The 18,756-nt window shown below is 39.1% G+C and overlaps 2 protein-coding genes across 2 annotated transcripts in view; one reads left to right on the top strand and one right to left on the bottom strand.

The window, feature by feature from the left end:
* LOC123506738 (integrator complex subunit 14-like) overlaps positions 1-6,950 on the top strand; it is a 29,561-nt gene extending 22,611 nt beyond the window's left edge. The window contains exons 7-13 of the mRNA XM_045259015.1: positions 2,246-2,361; positions 2,624-2,735; positions 3,585-3,694; positions 4,294-4,422; positions 4,705-4,941; positions 5,466-5,537; positions 6,787-6,950. Coding sequence (XP_045114950.1) covers positions 2,246-2,361; positions 2,624-2,735; positions 3,585-3,694; positions 4,294-4,422; positions 4,705-4,929 — 692 coding nt within the window. The 3' untranslated portion in view covers positions 4,930-4,941; positions 5,466-5,537; positions 6,787-6,950. The remainder of the gene's footprint in view (positions 1-2,245; positions 2,362-2,623; positions 2,736-3,584; positions 3,695-4,293; positions 4,423-4,704; positions 4,942-5,465; positions 5,538-6,786) is intronic.
* Positions 5,099-18,538, bottom strand: LOC123506737 (cell division control protein 6 homolog). Its single transcript, XM_045259014.1, has 10 exons — positions 18,383-18,538; positions 10,280-11,018; positions 8,971-9,669; positions 8,619-8,818; positions 8,310-8,470; positions 7,859-8,105; positions 7,501-7,669; positions 6,950-7,170; positions 6,306-6,446; positions 5,099-5,534 (listed from the first exon to the last, which is right to left on the bottom strand). The coding sequence occupies exons 2-10, from the start codon at positions 11,016-11,018 to the stop codon at positions 5,415-5,417; spliced, it is 2,697 nt and encodes an 898-aa protein (XP_045114949.1). The 5' UTR covers positions 18,383-18,538; the 3' UTR covers positions 5,099-5,414.
* Between the last annotated feature and the right edge of the window lie 218 nt (positions 18,539-18,756).

Below are 18,756 nucleotides of genomic sequence, written 5' to 3'. Positions count from 1 at the left end.
TTCCTTCAGGGTTTCCAGATCTTTTTTGATACCACCAAGACATTCTCTAAGAGTTTTGATGTCCAGGCCATGCACAGGTTCTTCTTCCACGTCGCCCTTTTTTTCTGCCTCCTGTGATGCCTTGTCTAGCTCTATAAGTTCATCATTTGAGAGAAGTTCAGCATGGCTTTCCAAAAGCGAAGCCTGGGAAGTCATGTGCGCATTCTGGCCATACTTTATTCCACGCCAAGTTCATGGCAGACACCTTCACTTCGTCCCAAGATGACTTGATGTTATCTAAGGCGTGCTTGATGTTATACGACTTCCACCATTCTCTGATAGTGGGCTTGCCAGGCCCATCCATGCCCTTTATGAGTTGCTGCATGGTTCGCCACTGGTTGTAGGCTTTAAATGTTTGCCATAATTATTATGAATATATTTGTGCTTACAATAGACCCTTTAATATTCCATTTATTCATCTATTTAGTAATGCATGTAAGTAATATGTAATGTAGTTAAAAAAAAAAAGGGGGGAGAGGAAGAGATAACAGGCTCCAAGGATGGTCAAGTTAAAGTCAGTACTGTGAGTGGTGGGGAGGTATGGCGTGGATGACGTCATCACCCTTCTGCCCCGCTCTGGGCCCTCGGATGACGAGTGGATACCGTATCTGTGAATTTTTCTTACTGTACATTGAATCGAGGGTAGTAGTTCCCAAATACCGTAACTGTGAATTTACCGGATAAAGAACTACCGTATAGCGAGGACTTATTGTACTTTTCTTTACTCTATAGATAAGTACATATTTCTTCACTCCTTCATTATATTTCTGTATGAATATTTCATATTTCTCCTGTATTGTCTTCCCATTCATAGTGTTCTTCTTTTCAGTTGCAGCAAAAAAATATTTTAACTTTTCAAAATCTGCTATTGTATAATTTAATCTCTTTTTTGTAGTCTTCTCTGTATCTTATCCCATCTTCCTGCATTTCCAACACTTATGTTACATGAACACTTCTTCCCATTGGACTAAGGTATTGTATGCTGGAAGGGGGCTCTAGCTTTGTGAATACTAGGTCAAGCAATGATGATTATTCTTCCCCCCCCTGTACTATGTTGATTCTTCCACCCACTGAACCAGTGTATTTACCATGGTCAACTGTAACACCTCCTCACTCCATTGTCCAGCATTACCCATTACTTCCATCTCTCTCCAGTTTACTCTTTTACAGTTATAGTCTCCTACTAATAGTTATTCATCCATCCCTTCATATCATATTATCTTATTCATCTCTCTTTGCATATCCTTATGTTCCTCAGTTCCCCATGTATTTATTTGTCTTAGGTGGCACATGCGTAACTAATTTTCTTTTTTTTAATTCCTGTTTTGATTGATACTCCCATTACTTCCACCATATCATCACCATATTCCACTTCCTCTACACATATATTATCATGAACCATTATTAGTGTGTAATTTACCTTGTTGTAGTTTTACAGGGCCCCGTCTCCATATCTACACTTATCCAATTTTTCTTTAAAACTATGCACTTGTTGCTGACACCACGTCCTCACTCAAACTGTTCCAAGTCTCAACACATCTTTGCAGGAAACTATATTTTTTAACATCTCTTAGACATCTTCCCTTCCTCAGTTTCTTACTATACGATCTTGTGCTTCTAGTGTCATATTCTTCTCTCAGGATTAGTTTCTCATTATCCACTTGATCCATTCCGTTAATCAATTTATAAACTTTTATCAGATCCCCTCTCTCTCTCTCTGTTCCAGGGTTGGTAGATCCATAGATTTCAGTCTCTCCTCATATGTCATCCCTTTAAATTCTGGAACCATTCTTGTAGACATTTTTTGTAGTCTCCAATTTCTTTATGTTTCTTTTTATGGGGGGTCCACACAACTCCTGCATATTCCAATCTGGGTCTTATTTTAGTACTTATCAATTTCTGCATCATTTCTTTGTCCATGTAGTGAAATGCTAATCCAATATTCCTTAGCAAGTTATGTCTCTGAAAATTCTATCAATATGACTTACCGGTTGATTGTTTTCTTCCATCGTCACTCCCAAGTCCTTTTTCTTTTTTACTTTTTCTAGTTCTACTCCATCTCCCATCTTATAAATTCCCACTGGTCATCGTGTTTGTGTGTTCCCATGCCTTCAACTTTTAAAATGAACAACTATAAATATTTTCTCTTGATGTCATTCTCCAGGCACCACATTCACCGTACAGTAACTTCTGAATCTTGCTGCAGGTGACCTGGTGATGCTGCCCAAGAGTGAACCAGGCAGTGATGATGAGGGCGGTAGTGGTGGCAGTGATGAGGGAAAAATTCCTTCCTTTTGTGTCTTGCTTCACGGAGGACTCAAGGTGAGACTTTGCAGGGTTTGCAAGTTTTTAAATCATAATAGGTGGCTTTAAATAGTATGTAGCTAAGGTGAAGTAAACCTTATGCTCTTTAACCCTGAATCATATTTAGTTATTGTTGGTTCAGATTTTAGAGAAATCCATATTCACAGGCTAAATAGATTTTGTGTAGCTATATTCTGTAATTAATGTAAACCAGTGATGAAATAAATGCCCTGCAATGAAGAATTACTAACATGTTGCCATTCTTATTACATGATTATAGCGTGAAAACATGGTGGCGTTGTGTCAGGTGGGGGAGAAGTGGTATGGCATCCTGTATTCCTGGGCAGACAACAAGAAGAAATCCAACTTAATGCTCTCACTCTTTGTGCCTGGTGAGTAGTGCCTAGTAATGGCTGCAGCTGAAGAGTTCCTATCTATTTGATTTTGTACTGTCTGATTAGCTACACTATTTGTATAATTTTTTTTTTTTTTTCTGAACATGTTCTGGAAATTATTGTCATGCTATAAAACTTTTGGGTTTCCTATAGGATGTATCAAATTTTATTCTCTTTGATGTAAAACATGAACTTTCAATGTTATGGCAATACCTGTTGAAGGAAAAAAAAAATAAATAAATAAATAAATAAAATAAAATTTGATTTTTAGCTTAACTATTATAATTATAACACATGTATGAGTTTTTTTTGTTTTTTTTTAACTAAAGTAGGATAGACAGAAGAAATTTTTTTAGTACTTTTGATGAAAGGAATAATTTAAAAATTGCAAATATGCAGCATTTTTTTTTAATGAAAATTAGAGAAAGCAAAATATCTATGTTAAAAGAAATAAATTAGAAATTTCAGCAGGTAAAAGTTGTATTTCTTGTATAAATTATGAAAAGAAAAAAAATGAAGCTAATTAGTTAAAAATAAAAAAAGTTATAAGGACATGAAAAAAAGTAAAAAAACAAAACTTACCTTTAAGAAAATGAATATTGAAAGTCAGGAACTCATGTGCTGGACATTCTTCAGAAATTTCGTGGTCTGTAGAACAGTCTCCAGATGCTTGTTTCTTATCTTTTTTTGCAATATGTCTGTTGGTCTGTTCATGCTCTTGTTCTTAAGAACCTCTCCCAGAATGACTAAATGAAGCAGTTCCAATCATTCACAGATTAGTGTCAAAATATTTGAACACAATCTAATAGTGTCTTGATTTTATTATAACAAGAATTTACTCAACAGGAATTGATGTCATACCATGGATGGGTAAACTTTCAAACCTTGGGCCAGCTAATCTGCTGCCCGTGAATCCGTATGGTCCTTCAGACTCCTCTTCACCCTTTCCACTCAAGGTAGGTATTCCATTGCATTGCTTTACCCCATCTCTTTTTTTCTATATCCAATTTTTCTATTACAATCTCTAGTCTATATTTGATGGGGTTCTATTTCTTTTTTAAACTTCATCTACAGAAAGGTGCAGTGAAGTATCCTTTTCTCTGGCATATTCCTCATCCTTCCACTTTCATTACTTTACTTTTTCATCATCTCTGAACTTACCTCATTTTATTGGTAATTGTCATTTTGTGCCTACAGCATCATGAATAATGTACTATATTCTTTACTATGGTGATGCTGTGGTTGTCTGTGCTTGTAAGTGAGCAAGTGTATGTGCTACTGTAAATGCATTCTTTTACTTGCTCAAGTTATATTATTTCATGTATGTAATTTATCAACTTGTTCAGGAACTTTACCTTTGCATATCTATATACATTGTTTGCTCTTTTCTTCTTGGTTGCTTTAGTGTATGTATCTCATATTATTGCTGTACATAATTGGTTCTAAAAGGAAAACTAGTAAAATATAATCGCCTTAACCTACTCCCTATGTCACTGTGTAATCTTAATCTTTCCCTTGTACCATTGAATTTTATACCTCTATACTTTGATTACAGGTTCAGGAGAAGAAGAGTTATGCCCTCAACTCAGTGGTGTGGGTACGGCAGGGTGGATTGCAGTCAGATATACAAAAGATATTGAGACATGCCCGCAAGTTGCCGGATAAGACCCAGAGCTTTTACAAGGTACACAGGAGTGGGGAGGAGGAAAGTGTTGTCAGAGGTGTGCTATGAATAGTCCATTTTAGTCATTGTTACCAAATTTAGCTTCAAGATACAATAGGCTTGTAAATAACAGGAAAATTTTGTGGATAAATGAGCTTACACAAATCAATTAAAACTTAAATAATTTGTTATTCTGGCTTTTTCATATTGTAGTATAGAATGTTATTTAATTCTGCAGGGATAATTGTGCATGAGACAAGGGATTCTTCTTACTAACCCAATCCCACCATGATCTTTGGACAGGAGTTGAATCGAGTGCGCCGTGCTGCACTTTCTTATGGCTTTGGGGAGTTGCTAGAGGGTCTGGCCAGTGTGCTGGAGAGGGAGTGCACTCTTCTGCCATCCTCTGCTCACCCTGAGGCAGCCATACAACTCCAGCATGCCTACGAAGCACTACGCAATCACGACAGGAAAGATGTTCGCCAGAGTATAACGCCACTGAAGACCACTTACTCAGGGAACGACTGAACTTCTCAGCAAGTAAGTGCTAAATATTCTTAATAGAGGATGCAATTTGCATTTCATTGTATCTCATTTGTTCTAATTCCACACACCTCATTTATCATTCCCCTCCATCTTCCTTGCTTAAAATCTAACTTAACATAATTACAATTTTCCTGGTAAAATGATAAATACCTCAGATTTATAAAAACATATAATTAAAACTGATACATTTTATAGATACATGAAAACTTTTAAAACATTTGTAGATGCAAGAAAACTTTTTAAACTAAACCTAACTTTTTCTTAGGTTTTCATGAGCTGAACAGCAGTGTATGTTGATCCTTATGATATATATCTATGGTATGAAATATAGTAAAACAATAAAATACTCAAGAAAAGTCTCCTAAAGTCAATAAGAGTGAATAGTAATGAATTCAAATGATATAAATAAAAATGCATACATGAACACTGGTTTCTAGATTGTGAATATTCCTCCCCCTGATGCATAACTACCTCTTCTGTTGAGAGCACAATTTTCCTAAGCTTTCTCTGTCTTCCAGGACGGTGGCCAGGAGACTGCGATCACCAAGGACATTCTCAGCTTCACTTGCATTCAGGAGCAGCAAAACCTGGTAAAAATGGGATATAGATATTAGTACTAATGAATTATTTACTTTATTTCAAAGTAGGCAAAAGGTATCCATCTGCCACTTTCATTTATCCCTTCATAAATCACTCTGGGAGTAGATACACTATAAGTTCCTTAGTTTGTGTTGGTTAAAAAGAAATATTTGCCATTATCCTTTTCATCAGTATGCTAATGTGACACAAAGGTAGAGAGAGAGAGAGAGAGAGGGGCTAAGCATGGTGTGCCTCCCCATCCTCTGTTCTCGATGTCTGTATAATCCAAGTATTATTGGCCAAGAGAGTAACTCTTAGGTATGAGCCTGTTTTTGTCTGGTGCCAGTGGTGATTTAGTGATTTGTCAAGGACCTGCCTGCACCCCATCACCAGCCTGGCAGTCCTGAATTATCCAGGGACAGCCTTGCCTTGCACCTGCCAGTTGCCATCTTTTTGACTCATTGTGGATAATAATATTGATCTGCCAAGCTGAAAGGTGAAGTGCATACAGGACTTATGATCCCTCCTCCACAAATCTCTTCACCTTATGAAGAACAAGTAAACTCAAGTCTGTCGGACCCAACAATATCAGCTTGACTGGAATGTATTACAACAGAGTACAACAACTGTTGTACTCTCCTTACTAGTAACTTGTCTTGTTACAGATGCTAACAAAACAAGTAATTTGTCAATGCAATTAATTGCAATTATGGCATAAGATCATCTATTAAGGTAGAATGTGTAATTTGTAATGTAAGAAACACTGAGTTCATTCATACCTTTGAGCTGCGAATTTCTTTGTTACGCTTTACTTGCAGCATTCCTCTTGACTCCAAGAGTGTGCAGAGGGAAAGGAATTCGGTTTGATCCATTCCTGGAACCTGTTGCTTCTTGCATACTCGTGTGTAAACTTCATGAAACTGGAAAGAAATGGGTTCATGTCAGTTGCTTCAAATGAATTACATATGTAAACACCAATAATGCATGAGGCAATATGAGTTAGCTTTAATCAGCCTGTATCTACCTAATCTTCACTTAAGCAGCCACTTTTCATGCTAGACCTTTCAATGCATTTCCACTGTGGGCATAGACCATCTTACAAATGACCATTTATCTTTGAAACCTTTCTAAATGTAAACCATCATCATAACAATTGCAAATACTATGAAACATCTGATAAATATATTTATTTGTCAACATAATCAACTTATTCATAGAGAAATCTGTCATTAAATAACAGTTTCTTAAATTTCTTTGCAGACCACCAGCCAATGGCTTCAGGACTGGCACTAGTCTATTCAACAGATCTCCATAATGAATGAAGCTCTGGTTAAAAACACATTAAGATTTAAGAACTTTTATATAGATTTAAGAACTTTTATATTTAACTATATTTTTTTTAAAATAAAGAATGATCAAATACCTTCCCAAGTGTTACATCCTTAGATCTTGCATGCTTGAGAATCAATAACAAGCAGCAAATCAAGATTTTCTGCTGTAATGAGAAGCTCTCTGGGGCGTTAGTTACAGCCGACACCACACGGGACCCATACACCTCATTGAAGATAGAGAGAATCTGTGGTATCTCTACCATCTTTGGTACAACACTGTCCAGCGATGTCTTGGAAGCTTTTTGAGGACTGGCTGTAAGAAAAAGAAATAGGGTTTTAACAACTAATCCTAGTTTCTTTAAAGATGTGAATTAAATGATTAGTGGGTGTCACAGTATGTGTGAGTGCCTACCTCTATGAAGGTTGGCTTGGTATATTGATACAAAATTCTTGAAGGTATAAAAGATGTGTTCAAATGGATGGATTAATCAATAAAGTATATAAGGGAAGGCTAGAAGAGGAATGATAGAACTATGGATATGCACAGGGACAGTAAATAAAGCATTTTGCTGTTCCATAAAAATAAATAAAAAAGAGAGAGAGAGAGAATGTCTATGCTTCCATCAAAAACAAAATACTATACCATTGGAAGGCTTCAGCACAGCCTGCTTGCGAGCTTGAGTCTCGCAAAGCTCCACTGCCCGCCTGCAGACATCAAGAGCCTTCCGGACATCCCCTGCAATGGATGCCACCTTGCCTGCCAGCAACTGAATAGCAGCTGGACGAATCACTTGCACCTCACCAAGATTTGCCTGAGGTTAAATAATAATTTCATGAAGTTTCACAATGAAATGCCTGGTCTCTCAGTACATTAATGACAATAATAAAGTAAATGAAATTATATGATGACCAAAACTAAGATCCACAAGATTATTATTATGACTTTCTCCACTATACTCTCATTCTTAATTCCTTAAAACTAAAGGCTCACACAACTTTACCTCTTTTATTCTATGGGTGATGATTTTGACAATCTCTGCCTTGGTGTAGGGAGGGAAATGAAGCAGCTTTGGCTTGAAGTTTGGCAGAGCTTGAAGACGTGGGAGGATACGATCAGTGAGGTCAAGAGAGTTGGCAATGCCCACCAACACTAGGGAGGAACAAGGCAGCGCTGGCCACTCAAAGATGGTATATAGCACCTCCTGATTCTTGCTGTCCAGTTGGTCCACCTCATCTAACATCAACAGGCTAAAAAAATAAAACAAAATAAGCTAATGAGACTTCCTCAATCTGGGTAGAGGGTGGGGCATGGTGTAGCACATATATGTGATTGGTGGTGAAAGAGAGCAACAGAACCTCAAAAAAAGTATATGGTCTGTAGCTAGACCCAAGAAAGAATATGGTATTTTCTACAATTTGTGCATCTGAAGTGGAACATTCTGAACTACTTACATGGGGTGCCTGGATATTGTAAGTGCCTTCTCAATTGCATTCTTGTTTTCCCTCTCACTGGAAGACACACTCAGGCTTAGCTCAGAGGCGATGGTTTTGTAAATAGCAGCTGTTGTCTTGAGGGTCATGCAGTTCAGGAAGACTGTCTTAATTCTCTTCACCTGTGAATTTTTGCAAGAATTAAAGAGAATAAAATAAAATCAAGTAGTCATTCACAATCAACTATGAACTGTGTTTTCAATCAGTCATTACCTAAAAGCCATCTTATATCTTAAATGGTTACCAAAACAACAAAGTTGCTCAACTCACCTGTAAGCTTTCCAGATTAGAGTTCAGTGAAGCTGTCTTGCCAGTTCCTGGAGCACCTGAGATGTAAAGGGAACCTGGTTTGCCTTGAGTGAGGTGGTGGGTAAGGAATTCTCTTATTTCATCTGCTTGCTTTTCCCGACACACTAGAACTGATGGCGTGCCAGTGTTAAGGCTTTGCCGCAGTGAACGGTATGCACTAACTGAAACAAAAAAAATAGTCAGTCAAAGATCCTCAGGTGCCCAAACATGGGAGAGGATAAGGAAGGAAGAACTATCAATTTATTATTTGCATCTTTCACACAGTGCATGTTTCAATGTAATTCATGTGTGTATTAGATCTTAAACCACATACCATTTGGTTTGAAAAGACCCATGGCCAAATTCTTCTTGCAACTAGGGGGACTGGCCAGGCTGAGTCTTGACACCAGTGAAGATGGACTGCTAGAGTGCAAGGGTGACTGAAGGGCCTTCATCAAGCTTCTTTGAGGACTAGCTTTATTTTCATTGTTGAGCTTCCGAGGGGACCTCCTCGGACTGGCAAGCAACAAAGGTTTCATGGGAGATTTTACAGGGCTGTTCATATTAAGGCGCTTTACAACTGAGCGTGATGGACTTTTGCACTCAGCTTTGAAGTGATGAGCTGTGCACTCTGGAGTCTGAGATACAGCAATCAGTGAAGGACCTGTAGATGTATGATGCTCTTCTGTAGCTTTGGAATCTTGAGCAGTGTGGGCTGGAGCCTGAGGCACACCAATCAGTGAGTGAACTGTGGATGAGTGAGGCTTTTCTATCATTGACACCGGTAAGCCGGTGGTAACTGAAGTGTCATGTGAACCCATCTGAGATGGAATGAGAGATGAACCAGATGGATTCACCTGAGATGGAATAGGTGGTGTGCTCAGTTGTGTTTTCTTTGGTGTGGTTAATTCTGGGACCTTTTGGTGATTGGATGATGGACTAAGCATAGATGGAAGTTTATCAGAATATTCCTTTGGAATTCCATTTAAGACTACAACCAGCCTTTTCGTAGGACTGAAACAATCTGCTGCATCTGTAATAAGAAACAATGTAATATTAAAAACAATTGTTCAATATAATGAATAATGTAATGAATATAATAATTCTAAAGTTTACGCATCTGAAGATGACTATAAAAGATTCTCTACAACATTATTCCCATCTATGCCTAAAAAGATCCTAAATTGAGAGAAAAATATGAATATTAAAGTGAAATATCAAACAATGAGCTGGGGAGCTAAAGAATGCTATTTTTTTTTATTTCCATGTTATGGCCTATAGCACCTGTAGGTATACTTGAAGAGTATGTATAGGAAGCACTATTCAGCTTCCACCCATTAGCGGCAGCGGTATTTTTATTTATAGTGGTACCCATATCACCACCCAAGTGCATCTTTGTTGTAACCACCTAGAACCTGGGTATCATAGTGACATGCAGGTAACTTTAAACCACTTGACAAATAGCAAATTTCAAAGTGGTACATGGTGGGATTTGAACCTATGCGTGGACATCTGCCTGATCCCACGCTCACCACCTTATCCAGTACACCACTGCCTATTAGTATATCCTTAAGTCTAGACAATAATATCTAGCTTGGCATTGGTATAACTAATGGACAAAATGGTGCTGAAGCAACATATACCTGGTGATAAAACTTTTCTCTTAGTTGGAGTCAGGTGCTCTTGATCCTTGTCTCTACTTCTGGCATTTCTAGTGGGTGTTTCTGATCTACTGAGGGTTCTTGAGCATTTGTAGCCAAGGGAGACAGCCTCTGGGGATAACTTCTGTAGGGTAGTGGAATTTCCATCTTGGTTCAAATTTCTATTTCTCCTCAGTGGTAGTTGCCTTGGGCTGGAACTTGTCTCTTGATAACTGGTGACACATTCTCTTGTTTTGGATGATGTTTGAACATTTCTGACTGAGCTGGTATTCTTGCAAGGTGTTACTGATGTGCCAAGATAGTCACTGGTAGAGACACGTTCTGGTGATGACTCTTCTCCATAGGTTAATTTCTTTGGAGTGTCTTTGCTGTACACATTAAACTGCTTCTTCTGAGGGCTAGGACTAGTTTCACGATAACTTATGGGACACTTCTTTCGAGATGACCTGCGAGTGCTGTGGACTGTGGACTGAATTTTTGATGAGGTTCTTCTTTGCACTACACTTTCTCTGGGACTCAGGCCAATTGTCTGATTTAGTGATGAGATCTCTTGAGAGCTTGAGTCATTTAGTATTGTTTCATCAATAACTACTTCAGCACAATTGTATGCATTATTTCTGGCATCCTCTCTGTCTTTCTGTTCTGCTAACTTCCCAGATTTGCTTCTTGAGGACTTTGTTTTGCGAATGGGGAAGGTGATTGATTCCTGTTTGGCTGGCATCTGGAAAAAAAAAATAAATAAATAAATAAAATAATTAAGTAAGTAAATGAACATATATAAATGTTATATATATTGATGACTTAAATCTGAATCATTACCACAGGATACTGAGGTTACAAGGCAACAAAATTACCTGGCAAGCATAAAGTACTAAAGTGGAAACAGACTAACTTGGTACTAAGGGTAAGCCTACCTCTCTGCACTATTACCACCCTAAACCCCAAGTGACCTGACCCAACAATAGCCAAGTCAATAACTGCTTACTGATATAATGGTCCCATTATAGGTCTGATCTCCATATAGTGTTTGCTTGTTGGGGAGCATTTCTAGCCTAGAGTTACCTATTATGTCCTGGATAAGCTGGGATAGTCCTGAAATTTAACCCATCTTGGTTGGTTGGTAACTTGAGAGAGAGAGAGAGAGAGAGAGAGAGAGAGAGAGAGAGAGAGAGAGAGAGAGAGAGAGAGAGAGAGAGAGAGAGAGAGAGAGAGAGAGAGAGAGAGAGAGAGAGAGAGAGAGATATATATATATATATATATATATATATATATATATATATATATATATATATATATATATATATATATATATGAGGTGCCAATCAGCTGCTTCTGTGATATTGATGGGATGGTTAGACCAGACTTCCTGCTTGCTCCGGCCCTGCCATCTTTTCCTCATTTCATATATAATTCATGTGAATTTCAAGTTGGTTATACTCTATGCATAATATGTATATACATTAGAGAAACACCTGATGAAGGTTTAGTAATAATTTTAAGTCCATTAAGCCATAAGGTTCAGATTAGCTGGAACAGTCCCGATTAAAGATTTTCCTGGTTTGCATGTAGAAAATAATGATGAACCCTACCCTAGCCCATACATGACACAGTAAGCAGGATCTGTAGGATACACATTACCCTGGTCTAGGTATGTGGTGACCAAAAGGGGAGCAGATGTGTAATTTGTCATCAGAGAGCACTGCACTGTCATGGTTAATAAAGCCACAAAGCAAGCAGATGTTCCCAAGTTTGATTCCTGGACTACTGCTTGCTTTTCTGACAAGATTCCTAGCTCCAGTTGAAGAAGCAAGGAATGATTACATATTATTAAAATAAAAATTAATACAATGATAAATTTAGTAATCATAAGTAAAGTAAAAACAATATAATCATCCCCACAAGTTCCCTGTAAAGAAGTCGGCACTGTCCTAATATATACATCATTCCAACTCTCCTCTTCCTGGCTCCCCCTTTGCAGCTCTTTCACACAACTGATTAGATACCTATCATATTTTTGATTCTCTTATTCATTATCATTTGCATTCATTTCCCCCTATTCCCTTATTCATTATCCTCTTCCCCAAATCATTATCCATTTTCAATATGCTGTTTTATTACAATTTCCTCCTGTTCCTTTATTGGTTGCCATATCCTCATTTCAATTTCGTCCTATTCCCTTATTTGTTATTCTCTTCCCCTATTAGTTATCCATTATCACTTCCTCCTATTCCATTATTCATCATATTTTCATTCCATTTCCTACTATTCCTCTTTGTTATCCATTTTTCTATCTTGTTTTATTTTCATTTCCTCCATTTGTTATCTATTTTTTCTACCAGTTCTATTTTCATTTTCTCCACTTGTTATCCATTTTTCTATCTCCTGTTTTAACCTCCCTTCCATTTATTATTGCTCTTCTCTCTCTTTCCTTTGTTGACCAACAGCGTGGCTTCATATATGTGATGTCAAATTAGCTGCATGAAAGAACTGCGAAGGGGAAGCCAAGAAACGACTCACGATGACTCGAGGAGAGCTGGAGGGACGTGTACATCAGGACATTACCATGAAGTCAAAGAATTCTACCTTAAACAATAAATTTATACCTCAGTAATATTATATAAAGCTAGCAACTTCAAGACGGGCCATGGAACATATCATACAACCTCTTTTAAAAGTTGGGAGTGGTTCTGTCAGCTCTTAGATTTGAGGAGTAGTTATTTATGTAAAAAAAATCCTTCATTTCCAGTCAGGTTAATGGTATTAAGGTAGATAACAGAGTAGAATCCTTATGGCTAGATGTTAGAGTAAACAAAAGTAAGGTTATTAGAGTAGGAGCTTTTTATAGACCACCTAACCAGTCAGCAGATGTAGACAACCTTATGGTAGATTGGAGGAGGTAGTAGACACCTACTGAAACAATAACTTACTCCCAGTGAGATCTAATAGCACTAGTTCAGGAGGTGCTGTGAACCTTCCATTAAAGCTAGTTGTGATCTCGTTGAATGTTTCCCTTTGTGTCTCACAACTCAAGGGGGTAGTCACAGCCTACCCTCTATAGACAGCTCTCCTTCACACAAAACTACATGCACTTACCACACATACACCCTTCACTCCAAATCAAAATTTAAAAGAAAAATGGGACCCGAAATAAACAACGCCTCGGAGTCCCCCTCTGGGGAGGGGACCAAAAATGTCCCCAGGTCGGACACCTCTCCTGTTGAAGACCACAAATGCCTTGACACCTCCCTCAACTTTTTCTACATTAACTTCTGCAACATCTGCAGTCTTAGATCTAATTTTCAATCTGTGGAACACCACCTCTCCTCTACTAAACCTCATCTTCTTTTCCTCACCGAAACACAGCTGTCTGAGGCAACTGACAGTAGCCCCTTCTCTGTTCCCTCCTACTTTCTCTATTCTCATTTTCATTCCAAAGCTGGATGTTGCGTCTATGTACGCAACGACTTAACTTGCTCTCGTGCCCACGCTCTTGAGTCTTCCGAATTTTCCACCATCTGGCTACGACTTAACAGTCACTCTCAAACTAAATTCATCTGTGCTGTTTATCTCTCCCTAACTCTTCTGACTATAGTAATTTCTTCGACTACTTAACTTCTAAAGTGGAGCACATTCTGTCCCTCTACCCTTTCGCTGAGATTTCCATTCTTGGAGATTTCAATGTTCACCACCAGCTTTGGCTTTCCTCTCCTTCACTGACCACCCTGGTGAACTAGCCTTCAACTTTGCTATCCTCCATGACCTAGAGCAACTGGTGCAACACCCTACTCGTATTCCTGACCGTCTTGGAGACACGCCCAACATTCTTGATCTCTTCCTCACCTCTAACCCTTCTGCTTATGCTGTCACCCTTTCATCTCCGTTGGGCTCCTCCGATCACAATCTCATTTCTGTATCTTGTCCTATTTTTCCAATCCTCCGCAGGATCCCCAAAGCGAAGGTGCCTCTGGCGTTTTGCCTCTGCCAGTTGGGGGACCTGAGGAGGTATTATGCTGATTTTCCTGGAATGATTATTGCTTCCGTGTCAGAGACCCATCTCTTTGTGCTGAACGCATAACAGAGGTGTTAGTATCTGGCATGGAGGCGTACATTCCTCATTCTTTTTCTCAATCTAAACCTTGGTTTAACTCAGCCTGTTCTCGTGCTATACATGATAGAGAGGTTGCCCACAAAAGGTACTTGAGCCTTCCATCTCCTGAATCTCATGCACTTTATATCTCTGCCTGGAATCATGCCAAGTCTGTTCTTCAACTTGCCAAACTCTTTCATAAATAGGAAGTGTCAAAATCTTTCAAACTCAAATTCTCCTCGTGACTTCTGGTACCTAGCCAAAAACATCTGAAATAACTTCACTTCTTCATCTTTCCCTCCTTTATTTCATCCTGATGGCACCACTGCCATCTCTTCTGTCTCTAAAGCTGAACTCTTTTCTCAAACCTTTGCTCACAACTCCACCTTGGACGATTCTGGGCATGTCCCTCCCTCTCCTCCTCCCTCTGACTATTTCATGTCTACAATCAAAATTCTTCGTAATGATGTTTTCCATGCCCTCGCTGGCCTAAACCCTTGGAAGCCTTATGGAGTCCCTCCTATTGTTCTCAAAAACTGTGCTTCTGTGCTTGCACCTTGCCTGGCCAAACTCTTCCAACTTTGTCTATCGACTTCTACCTTTCCTTCCTGCTGGAAGTTCGCCTACATTCAGCCTGTTCCTAAAAAGGGTGACCGTTCTAACCCCTCAAACTACCATCCTATAGCTTTAATCTCTTGCTTGTCTAAAGTTTTTGAATCTATCCTGAATAAGAAGATTCTCAAACATCTGTCACTTCACAATCTTCTGTCTGATCGCCAGTATGGCTGGTGATCTGGCTTTCCTTACTGAGTCTTGGTCATCCTCTTTTAGAGATTTCGGTGAAACTTTTGCTGTAGCGTTAGACATATCAAAAGCTTTTGATAGAGTCTGGCATAAAGCTTTGATTTCAAAACTGCCCTCCTATGACTTCTATTCTTCTCTCTGCAAATTTATCTCAAGTTTCCCTTCCGACCGCTCTATTGCTGCTGTGGTAGACGGCTACTGTTCTTCTCCTAAATCTATCAATAGTGGTGTTCCTCAAGGTTCTGTCCTGTCACCCACTCTTTCTATTATTCATTAATGACCTTCTTAACCAAACTTCTTGCTCTATCCACTCCTACGCTGATGATACCACCCTACATCTTTCCACATTCTTTCAGAGACGACCAACCCTTCAGGAAATCAACAGATCACGCGGGACGCCACGGAACGCCTGACTTCCGATCTTTCTAAGATTTCCGATTGGGGCAGAGAAAATCTAGTAGTTTTCAATGCCTCAAAACTCAATTCCTCCATCTATCAACTCGACACAACCTTCCAGACAACTATCCCTCTTCTTCAATGACACTCAACTGTCTCCTCTTCCACAATGAATATCCTCGGTCTGTTCCTTACTCATGATCTTAACTGGAAACTTCACATCTCATCTCTTGCTAAAACAGCTTCTATGAAGTTAGGTGTTCTGAGGCGTCTCCGACAGTTTTTCTCGCCCCTCCAACTGCTTACTCTGTATAAGGGCCTTATCCATCCCTGTATGGAGTACTCTTCGCATGTTTGGGGGGGGTTCCAGTCACACAGCTTTGCTTGATAGGGTGGAATCGAAAGCTCTTTGTCTCATCAACTCCCCTCCTCTGACTAACCGTCTTCAGTCTCTTTCTCACCGCCGAAATGTTGCATCCCTTTCTATATTTTATTGCTATTTTCATGGTAACTGTTCTACTGATCTTGCTAACTGCATGCCTCCCTTCCTCCTGCGGCCACGCTGCACAAGGCTTTCTTCTTCCTCTCATCCCTATTCTGTCAACTCTCTAATGCAAGAGTTAATCCATCTCCCATCTTATAGATTCCCACTGGTCGTCTTTCACTTTTTCCCATTTCCATGACATGGCTTTTGTCCACATTGAATTCCATCTCCCATTTTTTGCTCTATTTCCAGATCTTGTTTAAGTCTTCCTGTAGTATTTCACAATCCTCTTTTTGTTTAATGACTCTGCACAGTTTCGCATCGTCCGCAAACAGATTTATGTAGCTGTTCACTCCCTCTGGCATGTCATTTATATATACGAGAAAAAGTATTGGTGCCAATACTGACCCCTGTGGCACTCCGCTGTCTACTGTTCTCCACTTGGACTTCATATCTTTAACTATCGTCCTTATTTCTCTCCCCCTTAAGTAATTCTTCATCCATCTCAATGTGCTTCCTTTTAAGCCACCCTTCTCCTCTAACTTCCATAGTAGTGTGTGTGTGTGTGTTTATATATATATATATTGGCGGAAACTATATATATATATATATATATATATATATATATATATATATATATATATATATACTCCAACCTGGCAACTCTGGCCTGGCCTGACTTGACCCAGCAGAGAGATGAAAGGGGACACCACCACCACCACCACCAACGTGGCAACATGGGAAAAAAACGCTGCCACATGCCATAGAATTTATACAAATCGTCGTTATCATCATAAACATAGACACTCATTGTACTATGTAACTTCCTTTACTATACATGCAATACATAAAATATCACTTTCAAACAGCACATGGATGATAAATAAGAGAGACACATGTACGACAGTTGATTTGGCAGCATGGCTAGTTGTAAACGACCATACCTACCCCACCCTGAACGGACTTCATAGAGTGGAAAGACTATAGGACCTCTTCTTTTCTTGGTGTACATTAATGATTTAGATATAGGAATTAGTAGCAAAGTATCAAAGTTTGCAGATGATACTAAGATAGCATGTGCAGTACAGGGTGAAAAGGACAATTACAGAATACAACAAGACCTGGACAGGCTGATAGCATGGGCAGACAGGTGGCAGATGGAGTTTAATTCTAAAAAGTGTCAGGTTATGCATTTAGGTAGACAACATAAACTTTAGCTATGAGATGGAGGGATGTTGGCTAGAGGCAGTAGAGGAGGGAAAGGATTTAGGAGTAGTGATAGACAGGACTATGAAATTTTCAAAGCAATGTTTAGAAGCAAGAAATAGGGCAAATAGGATCCTGGGTTTTATAAATAGAAATGTTAGTTATAAAAGTAAGGAAGTGGTGCCTAGCTTATATAATTCCTATGTTAGGCCCCATTTAAAGTATTGCATACAGGCCTGGTCACCCCATTATAGGTAGGATATCAACATGTTAGAAGCAGTTCAGAGTAGAGCAACTAGGATGATACCAGCATTAAAGTGCCTCTGGAGTATAGAGATAGATTAAAGGAATTAAACATGTTTTCATTTGAGAGGTTATGTATAAGAGGGGATATGATAGAGTTATTTAAAATGTTCTCAGATACAAACTACATAGATGTGAGATCTTTCTTTATCTTAGAGGAGGGAAGTACTAGAAATCATGGCAGGAAGATTAGAAAGCAAGGCTGCAGGTTAGATATAAGAAAATATTTCTTTAGTCATAGGGTGGTAGACTTCTGGAATGCATTGCCAGAGAGGGTTGTAAATAGCACTAGTTTGACAATGTTTAAAAACAGATTAGATAAGCACTTAAATTTATTTCGCTGCAGGACTTGGCCCTGTTAATGGGCCAAATATTTAAAATTAGTATATAATGTATTGTGTACTTGTAAGTGTATCTTTACGTACTGATGACGAGGTCGCTGTGCGACTGATACAGGATGGGCCCTTTGTTATCCTATTATCTATGTTATGTTAAGTGCCTCGAGGACGACAATCATGGCACCCACAAGACCTTCCACGGCTCTTCAGGCCCAAACCCACCATCCACCTTCCTAATGAATTCAGTTTTTTTTTTTGTTCCTCAATGAGCTACGGGTTAGTATACAACGAGCCCAGAAGATCACTACACTGCAAACAAAACTATCTACGAGGGGCCTCCCTGGCGTCCTGAATGGTCCTGCCTGCCCCACTGTAAACACTCGCAGTCTTCTTTTCCTGCTGCTCCTCCCGACATGAAATACACAAACACATGAGCAGTAAATGTCAACGTCACTACACCCTCTTACCTCGTGTGTTGCTGACAGAAGGATAAATACAAGCAGGCAGCAGCAGAGAGAAAACTTCAAAGAAGACAGGGCAAAGCGGCATGCAACAGCTGCTGGGGACCACCACAAATGAAACTTGGCGGGAAAACAGAGTGGCGGGAGCGGTGGCGCGGAGCCCGCAGCCAGAGGTGCCAACACTGGAAAAATTAACTTTATAATGCATCGTTATTCGCGTTTACTGGTATGCTGTTTTTCACTCAGGGATCTTTCTTAAGAGTACTCTTCCAGAAAAGTTAAAAAAGAGAGAAAAAAGACAAGCCTAGTCTTTCATTTGATCCTATTTATGTGTATACCCCCACCAGACTCTCAATGGTAGTACGGTACCACCCTAACCC

This window comes from Portunus trituberculatus, chromosome 20 (assembly GCF_017591435.1).
Source record: "Portunus trituberculatus isolate SZX2019 chromosome 20, ASM1759143v1, whole genome shotgun sequence".
In the NCBI taxonomy this organism is placed as follows: domain Eukaryota; kingdom Metazoa; phylum Arthropoda; class Malacostraca; order Decapoda; family Portunidae; genus Portunus; species Portunus trituberculatus.
Note: the sequence above shows the minus strand (reverse complement) of the source record. Positions and strands in the feature narration are given on the sequence as shown.

What these genes read in the sequence shown, in the direction of transcription:
- LOC123506737 (XM_045259014.1), bottom strand. Translation starts at nt 11,018, where the DNA reads ATGCCAGCCAAACAGGAATCAATCACCTTCCCCATTCGCAAAACAAAG. An exon ending in CTAATCTGGAAAGCTTACAG is followed by an intron (nt 8,471 to 8,618) that starts GTGAGTTGAGCA and finishes AAAAATTCACAG; the next exon opens with GTGAAGAGAATTAAGACAGT. An exon ending in ACAATATCCAGGCACCCCAT is followed by an intron (nt 8,106 to 8,309) that starts GTAAGTAGTTCA and finishes TTATTTTTTTAG; the next exon opens with CCTGTTGATGTTAGATGAGG.